The sequence below is a fragment of the Pipra filicauda genome, unplaced genomic scaffold (genome assembly GCF_003945595.2).
Source record: "Pipra filicauda isolate LSUMZ 115617 unplaced genomic scaffold, ASM394559v2 scaffold284_size963001_pilon, whole genome shotgun sequence".
Classification (NCBI taxonomy): Eukaryota; Metazoa; Chordata; class Aves; order Passeriformes; family Pipridae; genus Pipra; species Pipra filicauda.
In genome coordinates, this window is record NW_024104403.1 from 203,451 (window position 1) to 224,552 (window position 21,102).

Here is a 21,102-nt window from a genome sequence, read left to right on the forward strand (position 1 = left end):
TTCAGCGGGATCCCCCGGGAACCACACGGTCCCCGCTCGGGAGCCGCCTCAGCCCTCCCGCCTCCCCCCTCACGCCAAGGGGCGCCGGGGCGGGGTGAGGGGCGGGGCTGAGGGCGTGACGCGCACGAGCGTCATGTGACACACCCCCTCGCGCGCCCCCGGCCCCGCCCCTCCCGCTCCGCCCCCGCCGCGCCCCGGGCGCTGATTGGCCGCGTACCGACAATGCGCGCGGCAGCGCCCCCCGCCCCGCCCCCGCCGCCGGCTTCACCCGCCAGCCACGCGCCGCCGGCCGCGAGCTGCCCGTGCGGCGCCGGCGCGGCCGTTACGGGCGTTGAGCGACCGGCCCGGGGCAGCCGAGCGGGCACCGAGCGGGGGCGGGCGGGCTCATGGCCGCGACCGACCGGACAGCGCTGGGGCCGCTGGTGGGAGCCATCGATCAGGGCACCAGCTCCAGCCGCTTCCTGGTGAGCACAGCGCGGGGAGATCGGGGCGGCGCCGGAGGCAGGCAGCACCCCCCATACGGCCTGAGGGGGGGACCCGCGGCTCCTGCGCCTTCTCCCCCCTCCGCCCCGGCGAGGTCCTTGGCCGTGCCCTTGGGGAAGGGCAGGGGGAGCGGGCCCGCAGGGCCGGGGTGCGCTGACCCGGCTCCTGCCTCTGTGCCGCCGGTGGCCCGGGGGTGCCGGAGCCACCGGTGTTCCCGCCGGTGTTCCCGCCGGTGTCCCCGTGCCGCATTCCCGCCGGGAGCAGCGCCCGTCTCACGGAGCGCGGCCGGGAGCGGTCCCGGGGCGAGCCCCGGACCAGCGTCTCTGCTGCTCCACGGGACCGCGAAATCCCGCTGCTCCGAGCAGGCTGCGCTTTAAATCTCTGCCCTTTTAAATCTGCGGGTCGAGTGTCTCACCCTGAACGGAATCAAACGGACGTGGTCCTCAGGCATTAGAGAGGTAGATCCGTGCGAGTTCAGGGACTGTGATTAGCTGCTGTTCAAACAATGCGATGACTCCGCTGTGCTCCCCTCTAAAACCTACCCGGGCCTGCTGAGTGACTGCCGCGGTTCCAGCCCTCATGTCAGTGCATCCTGTGCACTGTAGGTATTCAGGTGGCTGAACCTGCACACCTTCGTGAAACACCGGCTTGTTTAAACACTGCAGGAAGAGAAGTTTGTTTAAGGATGGAACAATTAATATATTAATCGTATATATAAGCCTTGAAGGATCTAGTTATTTGTATATTATGCAATAGACTGCAACTAATGTTATTATATATGAAAGGTATGGTATAAACTTCCTGCTTGCAAATCTCTACAAATGCCCTGTCCCTTAGTCAGAAAGTCATGGTAATTTGACTTACTTGAATCCCACTGATAAATTCCTCCATGAAAGGGATAGAGATAATGACTAGATATAAAATGTTGTCAGATATGCACAGTATTGAATTGGGAAGTTGAATGTTTTGGTTTGCTTTCTCTTTTTTTTTTTTCTTTTTTTTTTTTTTTTTTTTGGTGAAATGTTCTTTCATGAAGCAGGAGACTAGAATATCTTCTTGACCTGTGTTACCGTTGTTACTCAATATCACGACCTTCATGGGATTGTCAAATGACAAAACACAGATCTGGGGGTGGAGAGAAACTCCAAACTGACAAATGACACCAGTAGGCTGTCCTGAATGCCAGTCAGGAGTCCTTTTTGGGAACAAGTCTAAAGAAGTTCCCTGTAACACATGAAGATAAATTCTATCAGCTCTTACATATACGCCAAGTTGATTTTTTCTTGTCCTGAAAGGATAACACGAGTAGAACTAAAAGAGACACTGCAAACTTTAAATTTATATGCACGTGCTTTTTACAAGTTCCTCTTACAAGGAATTTCTTACACTAGAAACATTCATTGATGGCTTGTACGCAGTCAGGGGGCATTTTGCCTGTCTGCATGAGATATGTTTCCTCTGTTTGAAGAATCAGGTGCTCCCTAATTTTTTCAAAAAGTGTAGTGTGTCTGTCACTCTTCAGTTCTTCTTGTATCTGTCTCAGTTTCTCTCAACTCATGTCAAAATACAACATTTTCTTAAACTTGGCAGTGTGATCATACTATTGTGATAATGAAGTTACGTGGATTAGAGCAAATAAGATATGTGATCACTGAGTTAAATCAGAACATGGGGGAGAGGGAAAGAAGAGGGCAAAGTGTGCAGGGATCTGCTACAAGCCACATTGGTCATGCAGATAACAAGTGTATCTGGAGAATTCTGTGCTGGAAGGGGACTGCTGCAGTTACAAGAGAGACTTCGCTCTGAAATATTTTAAGCCAAAATATAATGTAGTGTTGTATGTACCTGAGTTGTTTCCTTGGCTCTCTTATTGCCTCTTGATCTTTTACCATTAGTTGTTTTGCTGGCCTTTCTCAATGATCTCTCTACATTTTTTTTTTCTATAGTGCTTCCGACAATTTTTGTCTCTGCCAAGTCACAAGCCAAAATCAAGTTGTTGTTTACTTTGCCTGTGTAGTTTTTTAAGGTGGAAGACAGATGATTTCGACCAGGTTAAAGAGTTCTGGGTGAAAAACTGTCTGGTCCTATGAGGCCGAAGAGTAGCGTCAACAGTTCAGTCTAAATTTACAATTACTGGTGGCAGATTTACCAGTGGCGTTCCACAGCAGTCAGCAGTGAGGACTGATACCCCACAGTATTTTCATCAACAGCTGTGAGGATGGGTTCAGATGCCCTCTCAGATGGAGGCAACCAGTTGTCTGCACCTCTCCAATCATAGTTTGTAGAGAACACAGAACCAGCCTTTTCTCAGACATGCATAGAAAAAGACAACACACGATGAACACAAGTTGTAGCAAGTAAAGTTTCAAATAGATGGAAAGAAGAAATGTTTCACTATAAGGGCCCAGAAAGTCTGTGGAATTTCCAGCCTTGCGGATACTCAACACCTCATGAGAAAAGGCCCAGAACAACATGATCTTAAATTTAGTGAACAGTGAGTTGAGCTAGATGACCTCCAGAGATTAGTTTCAGAACAAATTATTCTGTGTAGGGGCACAAGTTTTCAGTCTGTTAGTGAATGAGGAGTCTGTGTGAGCACAAGTGATTAAGAAGTACCAGAACTCAGGTGCATTTCTGTTACTGTCACTCCTTATTTATCTTTACCTCTTATGCAAAACATACATGCAGTTTTAGTTTATGCTGTAGCTTTATCCTTCAGGAACCCTATTCTGTATCTCTACTTTGATAAGCTACTTTTGCAAAATTAACTATGTAACTATTTTTGAGCTTGCAACTTTTCTGTTAAGTTGGGTTGAACCTGGATAACAGATTGAGAGTTACCAGAGAGAGCTCAGTGGTTCAAGTACGAGTGCAATTATTTAAGGCTCATTTTCTTAAAGATACAAAGCAGCAAAATAAATTGAGTAGGCTAAACAAGTGTACACAGAAGACTAAATTCTGGCTGAGATGTTTTGTCAAATATTTTCATCAAATACTTGCATTTCTCATGTTCCATTTTACATTATTCATGAATCATATAAAAATCCACTATAACTTCTTTTGCAAAAGTCTAAGGCTCAACAGCTAATGGTGAGCTGAACCACTGTTTGATCTCTTGAAAAGTATTTGCTGGATAAAGTCTTTCTGACATTTTATCCAGGAACAGCAAGAATTGAAATATACAGTGAAGTACCTGTACAGTACTAGGTTTGTCAGGCAGACACAGAAAATTTTTTTCTCACCCTTATGAAATATTTCTTTCTTCCTTTGTTTCATCTCCAGAAGAAGCATTCAAATAAAGATATATCACACTGCAAGCATTCTTTTCAATAAACAAAAACTGATTTTAGGTAAGGAAGAGATTAGTACCTATAGAACTTACCTTTCAGAGGGGAATTCATTTCACCTCTCTACTGAAGTAACATGACCTTTTGGGAAAAAGCAAAACTTGATTGCATAACTAGCGAAAAAGGGTTAAAAATATTGCAAATACATTTTTTTCTCTAGCTCTTATCACTTAAAATGCAGTGCAGTTTTGCGCTTTAATCCCATAATCATGAGCAAGGGAGGTCTGTTCATCAGGAGTCTTCCAAGAAAGATGATTTCTAGGAGACTCATTAAACTGTACTTATTCATAAATTCTGCATTCCTGGTTAAATGCTAAAGAGAGAATTATTGTTTGTCTATCATCCTTACCTCAGCTGGGTTGATTTCAATGCAATTGCAGAACTCCAGTTCTGAGCTTGTTTGCCTGCAAAGCTGTGGCTGTTCCAGCTTAACAGAAACTCATGAGGATACAGCACAGACTAACAAAAATAGCTTTTCTGTAGGCAGAGTTAGGTTACAAAAGTTGAGAGTCATGGAAAGTTACTTCTAAAATCTGTTTTCTATATTGTCTTTTCAGGTGTGCAGCTTCTTGCATCACTTCTGTGAGCCTCATATTTCTTTTCATTCTTTGAAAATTGTAATAATGGATTGATAATAATTTTTTTCCACTAAGATAATAAAAACTGAATGTAATATGTAATAATATGTAATACAAGTAACTGCACCCCTTCATGTGATGTATTATATTAAAGATCCTATAAAGAGCTTGAATTAAGTGCTCAGCCCTTATGCTTGTCTGCTTGCTCACATACAGCATGGCTAAGTAGGTCTTTCTTCTCTCCAGTCTTGAGACTCAAGGCTCAAGCTCTAATTCTTTGTTGGGAGTGGAGAATGGGTGTTATTTATGCCTTCTTTATTCTCTCACCAGATAATTTAGCACATATCTGGTGACTTTCACTTTCATCTCTATTCAAGATAGCTCTACATGTCCAAATAGCGTAGACAATTCTTTCATGACTACTGCTGATAAAATAAGGACAAAACTGACTTTGACTGTTTCCCCCATTCTACAAAATGCAAGAGATCGGTATCATAAACTTGAACCAGTTCTTAATCAATATGAAAGGAATGAAAGCCTCTATTCCCAACAAATTACAGAAATATACTTCAAACCTGTTCCAAGAGGAATATATCGACCTTATCTGAATTATTCACAGAGTCACAGAATATACTGAGTTGGAAGGGACAAGGATCATCGAGTCCAACTCTTAGCCCTGCACAGGACCATCCCCAAGAGTCACACTATATGCCTGAGAGTATTATCCAGATGCTTCTTGAACTCTGTCAGGCTTGATGCTGTGACCACTTCCCTGGGAAGCCTGTTCCAGTGCCCAACCACCCTTTCTGGGTGAAGAACCTTTTTCTAATATCCAACCTAAACCTCCCCTGACACAACTTCAGGTCCTCTCACTGGTCACCAAAGAGAAGAGATCAGTGCCTGCCCCTCCTCTTCCCCTCACGAGGAAGTTGTAACTGCAATGTGGTCTCCCCTCAGTCTTCTCTTCTCCAGGCTGAACAGACCAAGTCACCTCATCTGCTTCTGGTACGGCTTCCCCTCAAGGCCCTTCACCATCTTCATTGCCCTTCTTTGGACACTCTCTAACAGCTTAATATCTTTCTTATATTGTGGTGACCAAAGTTGCACACAATATCATACTTACTGTCACTTACTTCCCTATCTCACCAGTTGAAGAAAAACAGGGATTATATAGGAGAATTTTTTCTTACAACAATTGGGAGGTTTTGGAGGGAGTGGGCAAGGAAGGCTGTGAGGTCCCATTTGCTATATTTATTCCCTACTTTATTTATCATCTTTTATGTTTAAATTTAATGACTCTTTCATATTTGGCATCTTTTCACGCATCAGAATTCTATTTATCAGTGTAGAATCATCGAATCATAGAATGATTTGGGTTGAAAGGGACCTTTTTTTTGCATACCTTCATGTCAAGCCTGAGCTGGTACATGAAACACAGATAAGTAAATATAGCAAAAAGAATATGGTGGTGCTCTCTCTATGTAATCTTTCCAACTGGTAGGAGAAAAGAACAATCACATACCTTTTTAAGACTTCCCTTCTCGGCAGTGGAGAGTGAAAATTAGCTTTCAGTGTTTTCCAGAGGTTGTGCTGTTTTCATCATCGGAGGTTTTCAAGACTTGCCTACGAAAAAAGCCCTTGAGCAACCTGGTCTAATCTCATAGCTGATCCTGCTTTGAGCAGGAGGTTGTACTAGAGATCTCTTGAGGTCCCTTTCACCCTGAATTTTTCAGTGATTCTACTGTATAAGTAGAATGTTTCTAAACTTCAAAGTTTTACTCTGAAGATACACTTCAATGTTCCAAAGAAACTGGAGAATCAGAACTTCATCTCCTTTTTGTCAGAATTGTTCTAATAGTTTCAGAGTAAAGTGTACTGTCTAAATGTAATCAAGAGCTTATGGATTAAAAGCTTTAAGAGAAATTCCTAAAATTTGTGGAATGAGAAGAGAGCATTAGCAAGGAAGTCTAGAAAAGATGAAGTTGTATCCTGGAGGGCGGATGGATATAACTGAATTTTGTTTCTTTAGCATGTGAGTGGTTTCTAAATCTGGTTCACTTCTGCTTGTCATAAAAATTAATATGATGTCCTTCTGACATGTTCTGCAGTTCACCTGAACCTGTTGTTAGATTTCACTTTCCAGGTCCCCGAACATTCTTCAAGCAAAAGATTCTGCATGATGCTTGTGAGAAAGAGCCCTTTACACAGGAATGTCATCATTGCCCACTCAGTTACTCTGGGTTACTCATTGTACAGTTGAGTTGGATATTTTACCAGGTGTCATCTTAACTTGGCCACAGCAGAGATTCCTTTTGGAAACAGGCTGCTGATGGTTAATGAAGATTGTTGAGCATTCCACCTGACCTTCTACTGCAAGGCAGAACCTCTAACTTGTGATTCCTTAAGAACACCTGTTAAAATAGTCCTCATGATTCTCCACTCTGCTGGTTTTTGTTGTAGTATATCCAAATTTAAGCTACTTTTCTGCATGTTCTTCTCTTTTTTAATGTATTCTGTTGCTGCAGTGACATTCTTTTCTTATCAGGTTGTTCATGAGCTCTGTACTTGTAGATTTTTTTGAGGTAAACTGGGTTCTACCCTGGGTGCTTTTTCTCTCTTCACAGTTTGGTCCCTTCTGTGATTTCTCACAGATTCTTGCTCTTCTTAAAAGTGAGCTAACCCAAGAAAACACATAGCTCTGGCATTACACTATCACAACAGCAACTAAAGAAATGTTATTGCCAACACCAAGGGGTATTTTACTGGGAGATATTCTAAAATGCATCTACAACCACCACAATAAAAAATTTGATTCTTTCCCAATCCATCAGGAAAAAAAAACCAGTTATAATTGACAGACTGACAGCAAAGTTTACCAAAATACTCTTTGCCTATCTTAATTACAAAAATGCATATATTTGAACCTAGGTTATATAGATAGCGGAGTTGCTGATAGAAAATTACTATCCATTATCACAGCACTGTATTTGTTCAAAAGAATAAATGTTAATTGATTGTTTAAACTTCTGTGTTCACAGAAAATTTCATTGTACAATTTATTTGCAGGTTTTTAATGCAAAAACAGCAGAGCTCTTGAGTCACCATCAAGTTGAAATAAGTCAAAAATTCCCTAAAGAAGGGTATGAATTTTTTTTTTGTTTTTTTTTTATTTCTGTAGAGCTTATGTATTTTTATCTATGAGTGATCAAAACTCAAGTTGATTAATAATTATTAAGAGCATAGTATCAGCCATTAAAGACTGTATTGTAGGAAAAATGGCATAAAATAACTCACACTGGGTGTTCAGTATATGCCTTGAGTTACAAAAAATAAAAATACTTAGTGTTTTGCTCTGATCACTCGTTACCATATTTAATGTCTAAACTTCAAAGTTTAAAACTAAAATTTAAATGAGACTTAGCATCTCATTTAAGGGGGTCATTTTTACAATTTAATCATAGTCTTCAGCTCGATCCATAGAAATATCTTAGTTTGTTTTCTGAATGAGTTTTTTTTTGGTTTATTTGTTCCTAACTGACCTACCATTTGCTGCCAATGTCCCCCATGTGGAATAAAACAAAACAAAATTCTTTGCTTTCTGCAGATGCATTTTTGTTAAAATGCAGCTTACAGTTTAAAAAGGGTTTGAAATTCCTTATACTTTTCCTAGATACGTAAAACATGTTTTGTAGTTATAATTGTATCAAAATGTTCAGCTTATTTTTCAGACTAGAATTTCTTTTTTTAATGTAATTTTTTTGCTAACTGGTGTTTACTGTTTGTTAAAGATGGGTGGAACAAGATCCAAAGGAAATATTAAACTCTGTCTTTGAATGTGTGGAGAAGACCTGTGAAAAACTGAAACAACTGAACATAAACATCTCTAACATAAAAGGTACTTAGGGGTAACTGAGGCCTTGAACTTACTCATGGTTGAGCAATTCAGATTCTCTAGTTTTTAAGTTAATAAATAGAAAGGTGGCAACATGTGCAGCCTCAAATAAAATGTTAAATTGGAGTTAAAAGAAGGTTTTTTGGGAGGAATAAGGAGAAAATAAGTCCCTTATGTATATTAGCAATGCAGACTTAACCTAATCTTGTAAAATCAAAGACAAGTGATAAATGAAGAAATTCTGAAATTTAATTTAGGACTTACTGGGAAAAGCTAGGTTTGCTGTCAGTGTTGTTGCTATCTCAGTTTGTGACCAAAAAAAGAGAGATTTAGAGCATATAGGTCAAGCAGCAAAAGTTGAAAGATGAGTTTTTAGAAGTAACATTTCTAGATTATAACATAAAGAAGTTGGAAGCTTTTTATTTCCCATTTACTTTCCTCTTTTCCTTACCTGTCCCTCTCTCCTCTCCACCTCTCCTTTCTGCCCCTCACCACCCCCCCCCACCCCCCAAAAGAGGAAATCAAACCTTCTGAAAAGGATACTTCTTTCTATTTTGTCCTGAAGCCATTGGAGTCACTAATCAGAGAGAAACGACAGTGGTTTGGGACAAGACAACTGGAGAACCTCTGTATAATGCTATTGGTAACTACTATCCTTTCTGAATATGTAATATCATAATACAAGCACGTTGTGGAAAAAATACTTTCCCAGTTTCCTGTACAGATCTCGTTATGGCCTAGCCTACTAATTTCTTTGATTTTTTGATATCTGTGTCATAAACTGTGTGTTTGTATACATACCAGTGCATTAAAAAAACCCTATTCCATGAAAATTCTAACTTAATAAATATCTTTATGGGTTTTCAAAAAGCCCCCAGTGTTCCTGAGGGGCTCCTTAGTTCCTTGCATGTAATGAAGTTCTGACTTGTGCATAATCACTTCCTTCAGAATTTTCAGAATGCTATTGATTTAACTATAAAGGAAAATCATGTTAAGTGGGTTTAAAGAATCCTATTGGTCAGATTTTGCCAGCTGAAAAATAGTAATTGTCTAGAATTGCTCTTTTAGGCTGTGTCAAGTGACAGATACAGTTTAGAATGGTATCACTGAAAAAACAGAACTCTTCTATATTCAAATATGTGTAGTTAACAGCTTTATCTTAAGCCCAGCTATACCTTAATAACTGACATGGTCCTTTAGTTCAAAGTTTATAAAGGAATAGTAAATAATCAACCTGCTATTTGTTTTTTAACCTCTTAGTTTAGTCACAGTCATCTGCTGCAAAGTAGCGTTAGTCATTTGCTTATACTCTGATCAACTATATATCCTATTATGTAGAAAATTCTGTTTGATTTCTCAAATAATTTGTTCTTCTAAATCAAATGAGTTTACCTAACCATTTTTAATTTTTACAACAATGCATTTAAAATACACTAGCAATACAATATTCTTTCAACTACATGAAAAGATAAAAATAGACAGAAATTTACTGGCAAGAGTTGTAATTCTGTAGAAGTAGCCTGTACATGTCACTTTTTGTGTATTAAGTCTGTTGATCAGTTAATTTTATTCATGTTTTTAGTGTGGCTTGACCTGAGAACCCAGTCAACGGTTGAACGTCTTCTTAACAGAATTCCAGGAAAAAACAAAGCCTTCTCTAAGGTAAGAGATATTCCAGAACATTTAACTGCTACAGTATATGATGTTTTGGATACATATATTTAAAATTCTCCAAAACAAAGTAAGTCAGTTGTAGCTTCTAGTCCCTCCTTAGCTTGCCAAGTAATAAAAAAATGTGCATAATACACTGATCTCAGACTAGAAAATGTTTCATTTCCTAAAAATAAGTGATTAACGCTCCTTACACATTTCACTAGAGAAGTTAAATGAGTAATAGTGAGGCTCGATCATGTGCTATCCAGCCAATGATAAGTAAACATCACACACAAAAATTAAGATCATGTAGAAAAAAACTGTTTGGGAAATAATTTATTGATGTGAAATTAATTACCTATTCTCATCTTATGCCTTAATATTGAAATCTATTGCAGCCAATCTGATAACTGGAAAGACAGTTCACAAAGAGCAAATTCATTTTTATATATATGAGTATATATATAACAACTTGGAAAAAATGCTTGCTAAAAGGTGTCACAATTCTTTGATTAATATTGTCCTTGACTGATTGTATAAAAATTATGCATTTTTTATATTCTAAGTTTCTTGTAGGCAGGAAATGGGTGTCAAAAAACATATAACTTTTCTTCATTTTGAAATTCTAGTAGAATACAAATTTCATCTTTCCCATGTCTTGCTCATTTTTGTTGTTGTGACTTGTCAAGTCATACGGAGATGTCCTAGATAAGACAGGACTTCTGCAAACAACTTTTTCCACGTAAATGATCTTTGAACTGCATTTAGATCAGCTTTGATCTTTGTCCATTAATGCACTGGTTATTTGCTTTTGATGTTGTATGCTTAATTAAATAACAAGTTCGTGTAATTTCTCTTGAGTTTTGCATCTTTGCTTTTTCACTTACTGCCACCATTTTTAAATACAACTACAGTATTTATGGAAAAGATACTTTCATGGCATTAAAATGATTTTTTTTTAACTTTACAGTTTAAGACTGGCCTTCCACTTAGCACTTATTTTAGTGCAGTGAAACTTCGATGGCTTTTGGATAATGTGGAAGAGATTAAGAAAGCAGTTGATGATGGAAGAGCTATGTTTGGTACTATTGATTCATGGCTTATATGGGTATGTATTTGTGAATTTATTATCACTCTTTGTAAAACTAAGTTCTATGTCATGCAAATTCCCATGCAAAGTATTGTGATACAGCACTGTGATAGAGTACAGGGACACACTGGGATCACACAATTATGTTAATACAACCCACTAAAGAAATTCCATTGAAGTTCCTTGCAAGATGAACTTTTACTGTCCCTGTATCACTATATTTTTTTATAGATTCTTGTATGTAGTTTGCCATTATGTAGGTTGCTGTAAAATTTTACTCACACTTTCAGAAGAATCTTGGGCTCTAGGAAGTTGTATTAGGTCTGCCTCTTTAGTTGTTGCAGAAATATCAGAGTTCCCAGTTCCAAGCTAAAAGCTTTGTGACTTAGAATTTTTTTTGTAATTCGTTGAAGGAAGCCTATATCTTTCCTTGACAAATACTGTTATTTTTTTGTTCAGAGTTTGACAGGTGGGAAGAATGGAGGAATTCACTGTACAGATGTAACCAATGCCAGTAGAACGATGTTGTTCAACATTCATTCCTTGGAGTGGGATCCTGAGCTCTGCCAGTAAGCTCATTTTTTCAGTAATACTGTTATTTAGATACTTTCTAACTCATTTAATAGTAAGAATCTCTTATGTAGACTAAGATCAGCAGTTACTTTTTTATTTACTCTTGACATTAGTGACTAAGATTCGTTGTTCTCCAGATGTCCAGTTTATAATGGTCTGGATTAACTAAAAGTAGCAGAATCTGTCTGTAGGTGGAGGCCTGGTTCATGTAAACAGTGACATTTAATAGTTTATTACTTAATCAAATTTGTGAGGCAGTTACAATGATAATGTCTCTATTTTAAATATATATTTATTACCAACTGTATTATAAAGATATTGTTAGAAGAGGAATGACTTCCCACATGAAAGAGTTGCATATGTCCTCAAAATATTGAAATATATGCTGGTTTACTCCAAAAATCAATGTAATGTACTGTAACAAGTGGAAAAACACATAACTATGGATTAAACCCTAGAAATCAAAGTTCCTTTTATAGGTTTGGGGTTTTTTTATTTCTTAAGCTTAAACTTATTTAAGAAAAAAATCGTAAGATGTTTTCTGATTTAGCACTGACCATATATATATACTATTTTGTATTGTGTTCAGGTTCTTTGAGATTCCTATGGAAATACTTCCAAAAGTACGAAGCTCCTCTGAGATATATGGCCTGATGGTATGTTTTCTAGTATTTGTATGAAGTTAATCTTGCAAAAATATAACTGTATCAATACGGATTTGACAGAATTTCTATAGATTAAGACTAATGACTTTTTCTAGACCCATATTGTTTGATTTCTGATTAGTATGTTGTTATCTACTGTTGTATAATATTATATGAAGTTGAAAATTTGTTTACTTTGATACAGCACCAACTCTTCTGATACAGTGGCATCTAATTTATTAGCTTCAAAACTGGATAAACTATATGTTTGATTTTGCATTCTTTTTCCTGGTAGACTGTGCTATTTTTAATTAAGAACATAGAGACATTTTGTAATTAAGACAAGTTATGAGCTTTTTATTTCAAATATAACTCTAACTTCCCTGAAACGTAAATATTTTTGCTAATGTGTTAGTGGAAGTGCCACTAGAAGTCATTGCTGACTTATTTATGTGAAGGTCAGATGGGAGTGAGTTGTATTAAGCTGAATAATTGAGGTAAATGGAAAATGATACTACCTGACCACTACAACAGAATTGCTCATCACTTTAAATGTGAACTTCTGTTTCTCTTCCCCTTTTCTTCCATTTTTTTTCTTTTTCTTCCTTTTGCTGGCTGTAGAAAATCTGTCCTAGCCTGGTGAGTAGAGGTTTCCATTAGGCTGACCACATATATCTTACCCATTCTGCTCAGATGCTGTGCATTTTCATTGGTTTAAGGATTAGTAAAAATGCACTTTCTAGATCAATAAATTTGCCATGTATTTCCAAATCTGAAATATTAAAATTAAAGTTCATGCCAAAATTATTTCTAAAATGTGATCTTGATGTATGTGTTTGTCTTAATTTGCAGATTGTTGAATATTTCTTTTTATAGTGAAATAAAAAATACGGCCACTGGTTAATAGGTGTTGGCTATATCATTTTATAAATGAGAAAAGAAGGCCATTCTGTCTAAAAATATTAATTCTATTATAGTTGAATATCAGATTCATGCAGAGTTTTTTAGTGAATTTATAAATGCAGTTAACATAAATCCATTTAATTAAAATCAGAATTAAAGAAAAAAATATTCAGATTGGAAATACACTTGCATGGCTTTACTGAAAATGCATTTTCATCATCACACAAAGAAACCATTTAAAGAAAGAAGTTGAAATTGTCAGGAAATAGTTAAATAATTAAATGATACCCTCACTAAGTTTGCAGATGACACTGAGTTGGGTGGAAGTGTTGATCTGCTGGAGGGTAGAAAGGCTCTGCAGAGGGATCTGGGCAGGCTGGATTGATGGGCCAAGGCCAACTGTGTGAGGTTCATCAAGGTCAAGTGCTGGATCCTGCACTTGGGTCACAACAACCCCAGGCAACGCTACAGGCTAGGGGACGAGTGGCTGGAAAGCTGCCCAGAGGAAAAGGACTGGGGGGTGCTGGTTGACAGCGACTGAACATGAGCCAGCATGTGCTGGGGTGGATAAGAAGGCCAATGGCATCATAGCTTGTTCCAGCAATAGTGTGTGCAGCAAGACCAGGGAAGTGATCATCCCACTGTACTCAGCACTGGTGAGGCTGCACCTCAAATCCCACATTCAGTTTTGGACCCCTTGCTGCAAGAAAGACATTTGAGGTGCTGGAGCATGTCCAGAGAAAGGCGATGGAGCTGGTGAAGGGTCTGGAACACAAGTGCTATGAGTAGCAGCTGAGGGAGCTGGGGGTGTTCAGTCTGGAGAAAAGCAGACTCAGAGGAGACCTTATCGCTCTCTAAAACTACTTGAAAGGAGCTTGTGGTGAGTTGGGGGTCAGTCTCTTCTTCCAAGTAAGAAGTGATAAGAGCCTTCACAACAATGGTTGTCAAGCATTGGAAAAGGCTGTTCAGGGAGATGGTGGAGTCACCATACCTGGTCTGGAGGTACTTAAAAGACGTGTTGATGTGGCCCTTAGGGACATGCTCTAATGATGGAGTTGTCAGTGCTGTGTTGATGGTTAGACTTGATGATCTTAGAGGTCTTCTCCAACATAAATGACTTTATGATTCTGTAGCAGAAATATAACTGAAAAACTCTGTGGTAGTATTTGGAAGAAAGTCTCTATGAGGCTCAAAATGCTGTGTTGTAAAATCAGACACGTCTTCACTTAGAGCGTCACCACAGTCACAATTTTTTCTAGTCACTTTACCATTTTGCACTTTCACATTTTACACTTGGCATTTACCACACAGATTACACGGAACTTAATTATCTCTATAGTATGATTTAAAGAGGATTTATGGTAAAAACTTTTGAGGTGACATAAAGTATATCTCTAAAATTCCCTGCTTTCTGTTTCTTAGTGTTTTAGACATGAGCTGCATTAAGCTGAATTTGAGTGTACACCTGAACTGAACCATGTTATTTACATGGTTGTTTTGCTTTGAGCATTAGAAGTTTAGCTTCTTTTTCATTGCCTTCAATTGTAGTCATGGAAAGCTAACTCAGAGCTTTTTTTCTCTTTTTGCAAAACAGAAATCTGGAGCTTTGACAGGAGTACCCATTTCTGGGGTAAGTCCTACTTCAATCTAGATTCTAGTATGAAAACCTGATACTGCAGGAACAAAGCTTCACAGGAAAAAGCTTTAAGATGAGTGAGTTCTGCTATGAATTAAGTTGGTGGTTTTTACCTCAGGTTAAACATGAAGTAAAATTTGGAACATGAATTATTGGTTGGTTTGATTCATCATTATTAAGGCCTGGCTGTGGAAATACAGCTGATAGCTTTAATGCATGCGTGTAGTGCTGTTGGAAACTTAGGTTCTCTAAGTAAAGAAGTAACATTACAAAGTGGAAGCAAGCTCTGCTTCATACATATAAAAGAAGTTCTGTATATACGTAGTCCAGAAATGCTGGGCAGATTCTCAGCTTTTTCCAATACAACATACATAAAGATAGTAAATTTTATTTTATTTCTCTAAATTGTTCACCATAAGTAGTACAACACATTTCATTTTTTAGTTCTTACAAAAGGAAGAGTAATAAAAAGCATAACTTGTCTCTATAGGTTTTTCCTCACTTTCAGTTGCCTGTGTGGTGCAAATAGATTCAAGTTACAGTGAAATATATCTGTTCACAGTCCTTTTTCATGCACATAATTCATGTGCTGACATTTGCTAAAGGAAAATGTCTCCCACTTTCAGTGCTTGGGTGACCAGTCTGCTGCGCTCGTTGGGCAAATGTGTTTTCAAGATGGGCAAGCAAAAAATACGTAAGTTGTTATTAAAGTTGTAAGATAAACACTGCTCTGTTATGAATTTAGTATTATGTTATTTTTCAAGCTCACTGCCAAATGCTTTTGTAGTTAGCAGATCTACTTTTTGACTGTACTGACCTACAAAGTAAACCATGTCCTGACTTTATTATATAAAGTAGCGAAGGGGTTGAAGTTACGTGGCTTGTGAGGTATATTTTGGAACACAGCCACTCTGAGAAAAACACCTCTGTGTAACAGGAGGTTTTTCATTTTAAAATTTTCCAAAAGAGAGATTAAAACAGTTGCAGATATCATTTAAATTGTGACCTAAAGTTAAATGAATAGAAGCCTATGAGTTAAATTGCATAGACTTAAATGGCACAGCACTGCTGGATGGAAGAGGTTCATTTCAGTTGCGGTACTTAGTTTTGCTTCTCTGTCTAGCTCAGCATGGAGAATATTGCATTTGTTTTTTCCTATTTTTCAGCCTCTTCATGTCCCCTGTTTAAAATAACTTATCAGTTAAATCGGGCAACTGGTGTAATCAAACACTCATTTGAGAAAAAGCTCTCTGCTTAAATGACTTACTGTTCCATTTACAACCACGTGCTTTATGGAGCATGTAGGTACATGCACAGTATGGGACTTTCACAGGTATAATTACACATTCATCTATACTTGCGGCTAATTGACCTCCACTTTTTATTTTATATTTATGCACAAATTGAATGTTTAGTGACCTTGTGTTTTAGTAAAACAAACATGGTTCTAAGTAATATTATCACAAAGTATTTTTACAATAAATGCTTTAATAACACAAGAGACCTTTTGAAAAAAAGTGAATGGCACTAAACTAAAAGGTAACAGTAAGATTTTTTAGCTTATTTCTGTTATTGCTTTACTCTTTTTCTCTCCAAATATAACTGAAGACTATCTCAATACTGTTTTAAGCTATTAATTTTTGGGGGTTTAGAAAGGTAGGGAACTCATAATTTCTCAGAATAAATTAGAGTGTATTTTAGGATTTTGTACTCCTTTTATTAAACTGTGTCTGTATACACGTGTACATGTACACAAATACGTGATGTGGTCTTCAAATGAGAAACACACCATTTTTAAAAGTTTTTGAATAGAATATGTTTAAAGAAAACCCTCTTCTTTATGACAGGGACAAAGTTTCTTAAAATTTCCCCTTTAATATTGTGAAATATTTATTTTATAAAGTAGCTTTCATAATCAGCTTAAATTGAAGTAGGTAAACACTGCCACCAAAGAGGAATTCACACTTAGTTTTCAGCCATATCTGCTACTTGATAAAGTGTTATACAAAAAATAGCCAGAGAGAGAGGAATGTGACTAGATTTTTCAGCTTCAGGCTGCATTTAAATCAACCTTTTTGAGGATGGTTTTATCATCAGTTAATGGTAAAATAACCTTCAAGGGTCAAAATGTGGTGTCTTGATTCTCCACGAGGGACTCATGGATTGATGAGTTGCAGTAACAGGTTGTCCTTTAAACATTTTGGTCTAACTTTGCTTTGCTTTCATGCCAGGTACGGAACAGGCTGTTTCTTGCTCTGCAATACAGGTCAGAAGGTCAGTTGCATTTTTTAGTTGTTCCCTTTTATTTTTTTTACAATCTTTATTTAAGTTCTCTAATACAACTGTATGTTAGCCTTTCTTAGACTTACTAACTACAATCATGTTGCCAGACATAAGGAAAAGCACAGACTGAAATCTGAAAGAATAGAAAATAGTTGTTTGTTGAAGGTATTTCAGTAAGACTCCATTTCCTAGCTCATTAAGTGTCCAAACAGAACTTTTCATAGCAAGTTTCTTGCTCTTTCCCTATACAAGTTTCTTAACGTTACCCAGAGAGGCTCAAGTGTTGTGTTACTTTAACCACAGGCCTTCTTCCTTCTCTTGGCTATTTTATTTCTTCTCTTTACTTTTCTCTCATTATTTCTTTGTAACTGGAGTTGAATAAATAACTCAAAGCTTTGGCTTCCTTCTCATTTCCATCTCCTTCTAAAGATCCCCAATTCTTTGCTATAAGGAGGCTGGAAAGATCTGTGGCAGCTTGTGGAAATGAGAATTAGCACCACCAATCTGAGGGTTCTATGACAGGTGTTTATTTAGAGGGACTGATAATGTACTTTGTTTAAACTTTCCATATTTCATTTGAAGGTTTCGTTTCTTGTTTATTATAATTTGAATGTTTTAATGTAAATATTTCCTGCCTCTGTTCATGCTTTACCTTTTTTTTCCCATTTCCTCATTTAGTCTGTGTTTTCTGAGCATGGTCTTATAACCACAATAGCTTACAAACTGGGCAGAGACAAACCTGTTTGTTATGCACTAGAGGTAAGTTCAGTAGTTTCTTCCTTTTTTAGTGATACATGTTCTTGTTTACTTCTGTTATCTGGTATTTTTATGTTATCTGGAGCTGCATGGAAATGTTTTAGCTTGTGTGCCTCAAGGTTTATGTGTGGTTTTGGTTATCTCTATCTCCAATCTATATCATATAATCTAATAAAATATTTCTTCATTGCTTCATTTATATTTTCAGAGCAAGATGGTGAAAACTTTTCTTTTGTTATTCATTCTCTCAAATCCTTAATGAATGTTATAAATAAATAAAACAGAAAGATTTCTGTACTAAATTTGGTTTAAGAAACGAGGGGGGAAGTACTAGTGTTTCAGTTATCTTCTCATAATAAAAGTCATAACTAAATGTTTTTTATTTCATTGTAATGAATTTTACTTCTACTTTTAAAAATCTGAACCAAATTTCTGGGACGAAAATCCTCTAACAATTTAGGGGTTTTTTACCTACTTAGATTTAGATGCCTACTTACAGAATTTAGTTCCTTGGTTCTCCACACAAGTCTGAGGGCATCCAAATTCTGTAGAAAATTGTATTTTTACATCAGGGTTCATTGTTTTAAAGCTCTGCTGCTGAAGCACAGATCAGCTGAGCACCTATTTGGCACTAAAGCTTTATTGGGAACAGCAAAATAATTACTCTTCCACCTGTGCTGCTTAAGTGGACTAACTATTATAATCTAATAGTTATTCTCGAAACAGATATACTGAATTCTCTGCTGATGTTGAGCTTTTGCAGACACCCTATGTTTTCCATGAGAAACAAAGACAACACACAGAATTTTTTTCACTGGGAGAATAGTTTGTGGCTTATAGTACTTTACTAGGATGTAGGAGGCTGTGTTCATTTCCTTCCCTAAGGAAAGTGAATCTTGCATTTGCCATGTTCTGTCAAGCTTTGGGATTTTTATTTTGTGTGGGTGTGTGAGAGGTTTGTTTTATTTTTAAGCCATGTTCTGGAACTGTCTTGAGAGTGATTTTTATTTCTGCATGCTGAAACACATGCACGTGTGCTTTGCTTCTTCGCCTCCACGTCTTTATTGATATTGTCTGAAAACATGGCTTCAACAGAAGATGTTGAGTGTCTTTTATCCTGTATCTATGATAGAATCATCCACAGTCTGCTGCTTAAGACACTTCCCAGAAAGGCAAAAAATATGGATTCAGCCTTTTCTTTTAAATCAAACTGGTATCTTGTAACAGCAATAGCCAGCTGCTTAGAAAACACCCCTGCCCCTTCCAGCAATGGCTTTGAATGAAAATACAATGCTGCTCCTGTTTTACTTGACGCTTGGTCTGGTAAACTTGAGATTGTCTTGTGGAGAAGTCCATTTGCACTTTGGAGTGAGATAAGAGCCATGTCATTTATCTGTGGTATGATGGAGCCATGCAGGGCCAAATTCAAAAATTCAGAGCAATTTTGCTGGCAAATGCACCAGTGCCTAAATTTTCTGTCTTTCTGGGCATTTGTATTTAGACTGGATGTAATCAGTCTTGTTTCTTTAAATCAAAGCATAAAAATCTTATTTTGTCAGGAAAAGAAGTCTGAGGCTACCGGACCTCAGAACTGTATATTCAGGAGAAGACATAAATTAGAAAGACAAGAAGACTGCTTAGGAAATGTCACTGTAACTTCCCCTCATGGAAAAAACCACACAATATGTACCTTTTCTGCATGGAACCTGTGTAATAGGCTGCCCTTTTTACACTGCAGTCTCTAGATGCCAAGAAACTTGTGGGTTAGTTGTGAGCATGCTTGGGAGTGCTTCAAGCTGTGATTGTAAGCCTGCAGTTCGAGGCCACAGCTACCCCTCCTCTCCAGTCGTTTAAAAAGGAACACAAAGCTACCAGTTGTTGTCTCCTAATGTGGTGATTTTGTTTCCTTCAGGGATCTGTTGCAATAGCTGGTGCTGTTGTTCGTTGGCTGAGGGACAATCTGGGTATCGCTAAGTCTTCACAGGAAGTTGGTGAGTATTTACAACTTGGAACTGTTCAGGTTTTAAAGTTTTCCAGTGTCATAATGTCTCTACTGGTGAATGAAAACTCAAAATATTAAAGAAAAGATGGAAGGTGCATGTATTTCGCTATTTAAGTAATTTGCTTTGCATCCATGAACTCACTGTTATTGATACATGTATTTCATAGAACCTCTCAATACAGCCTTGGAAACTTTGTTCTTTTGCAATCTGTAATTTTAGTAGTTTCCCTAGCAAACAGATATTCAGTTGGATACTATATATACAATGTATCTCCTGGTTTCATGTGGTGTTGAATTTTCCAGAGTCAAGAGTATTTAAGTCTGCATTACAGAAATCAGCCCATATTTGATCCTGAACCTACATATTGTTGTCATAAACATGAGAACTTGAGGCCCTACATGTGCAATAATTTATGTAGAAGGCTTCATATCCATTGAGTTAGAGACCTCAGTTTGCAAAGTTGCCTCTTAAAAGGAGTTGTGAAGGAGAGTAATCTGTTTTGGCTAAGAATACAGTAATCCTTTAGCAGTTGCACAGCTGATGTTTTCTGATTGAGCTGAACTGAACAAACTGGTGTGTGACATTATAGAAACTGGGAATATATCAAATTTTGGAAAAGGAAAAAATATCAGAAGCATGCAAGGGCATAAGTTTGAAAATGATTAATTTAATAAGATTTAGGACTAAAAAGAGATTCCTTACATATTTTTAATAATTTGATATCTCATTGAAAGTTGGAAAAATTTAGAATTAAAATTTTATATAAAACTTCAAAGATTAAGCAAAAACTTAAAACATCATTATGTTTTTCTGAAAGAAAACTTTGCAGATCATACAGCAGAATATAAACTACTGTCACATGAATTAGTCAGTTGTTGAGACACTACAGTACCTCTTCACAGGTTTGACTAGACCGTTGGAAGGTTTCAGTTTCAAGAACTTTAACCTTATTAGTGTTGGTAAAGTCATGTAGGACTTCATCATCTCTTTGTGTTTCCCTAAACATGTCCTTCCTTCTCCCTTCACTCCTTTTTTAAGTGGAGTCTGTATAAAAGTACCATTTTAGAAAGACTTCTTTAAGTTTTCCTGCTATTTTTGTCTAGTACTATACTCCTCTGATCAATGCAAACAAAAAATTTACAAAAGCAGAAAAAAAATGCTTTGCTTTCTTGTTCTAGAAATGAGCTGCACATAAGCATTATTTCCTTTGCAGTTCTAGATGTCTTAATATAATTTTTTTAATTACAAATATTTTAGTATT

General features: G+C 37.5%; 1 protein-coding gene across 2 annotated transcripts in view; it reads left to right on the forward strand.

Moving 5' to 3' along the window:
- Positions 1 to 322: 322 nt before the first annotated feature.
- GK (glycerol kinase) overlaps positions 323 to 21,102 on the forward strand; it is a 32,367-nt gene continuing 11,587 nt past the window's right edge. Inside the window, exons 1-13 of one of the 2 annotated variants that reach the window (XM_027724437.2) lie at positions 323 to 464; positions 7,475 to 7,548; positions 8,197 to 8,303; positions 8,866 to 8,943; positions 9,883 to 9,962; positions 10,924 to 11,061; positions 11,503 to 11,612; positions 12,206 to 12,272; positions 14,758 to 14,793; positions 15,426 to 15,493; positions 17,031 to 17,073; positions 17,761 to 17,841; positions 19,751 to 19,829. In XM_027724437.2, the coding sequence (XP_027580238.2) occupies positions 387 to 464; positions 7,475 to 7,548; positions 8,197 to 8,303; positions 8,866 to 8,943; positions 9,883 to 9,962; positions 10,924 to 11,061; positions 11,503 to 11,612; positions 12,206 to 12,272; positions 14,758 to 14,793; positions 15,426 to 15,493; positions 17,031 to 17,073; positions 17,761 to 17,841; positions 19,751 to 19,829 (1,039 nt within the window). In that variant the 5' untranslated portion in view covers positions 323 to 386. The remainder of the gene's footprint in view (positions 465 to 7,474; positions 7,549 to 8,196; positions 8,304 to 8,865; positions 8,944 to 9,882; positions 9,963 to 10,923; positions 11,062 to 11,502; positions 11,613 to 12,205; positions 12,273 to 14,757; positions 14,794 to 15,425; positions 15,494 to 17,030; positions 17,074 to 17,760; positions 17,842 to 19,750; positions 19,830 to 21,102) is intronic. The other variant, XM_039382817.1, reaches the window with a different exon arrangement.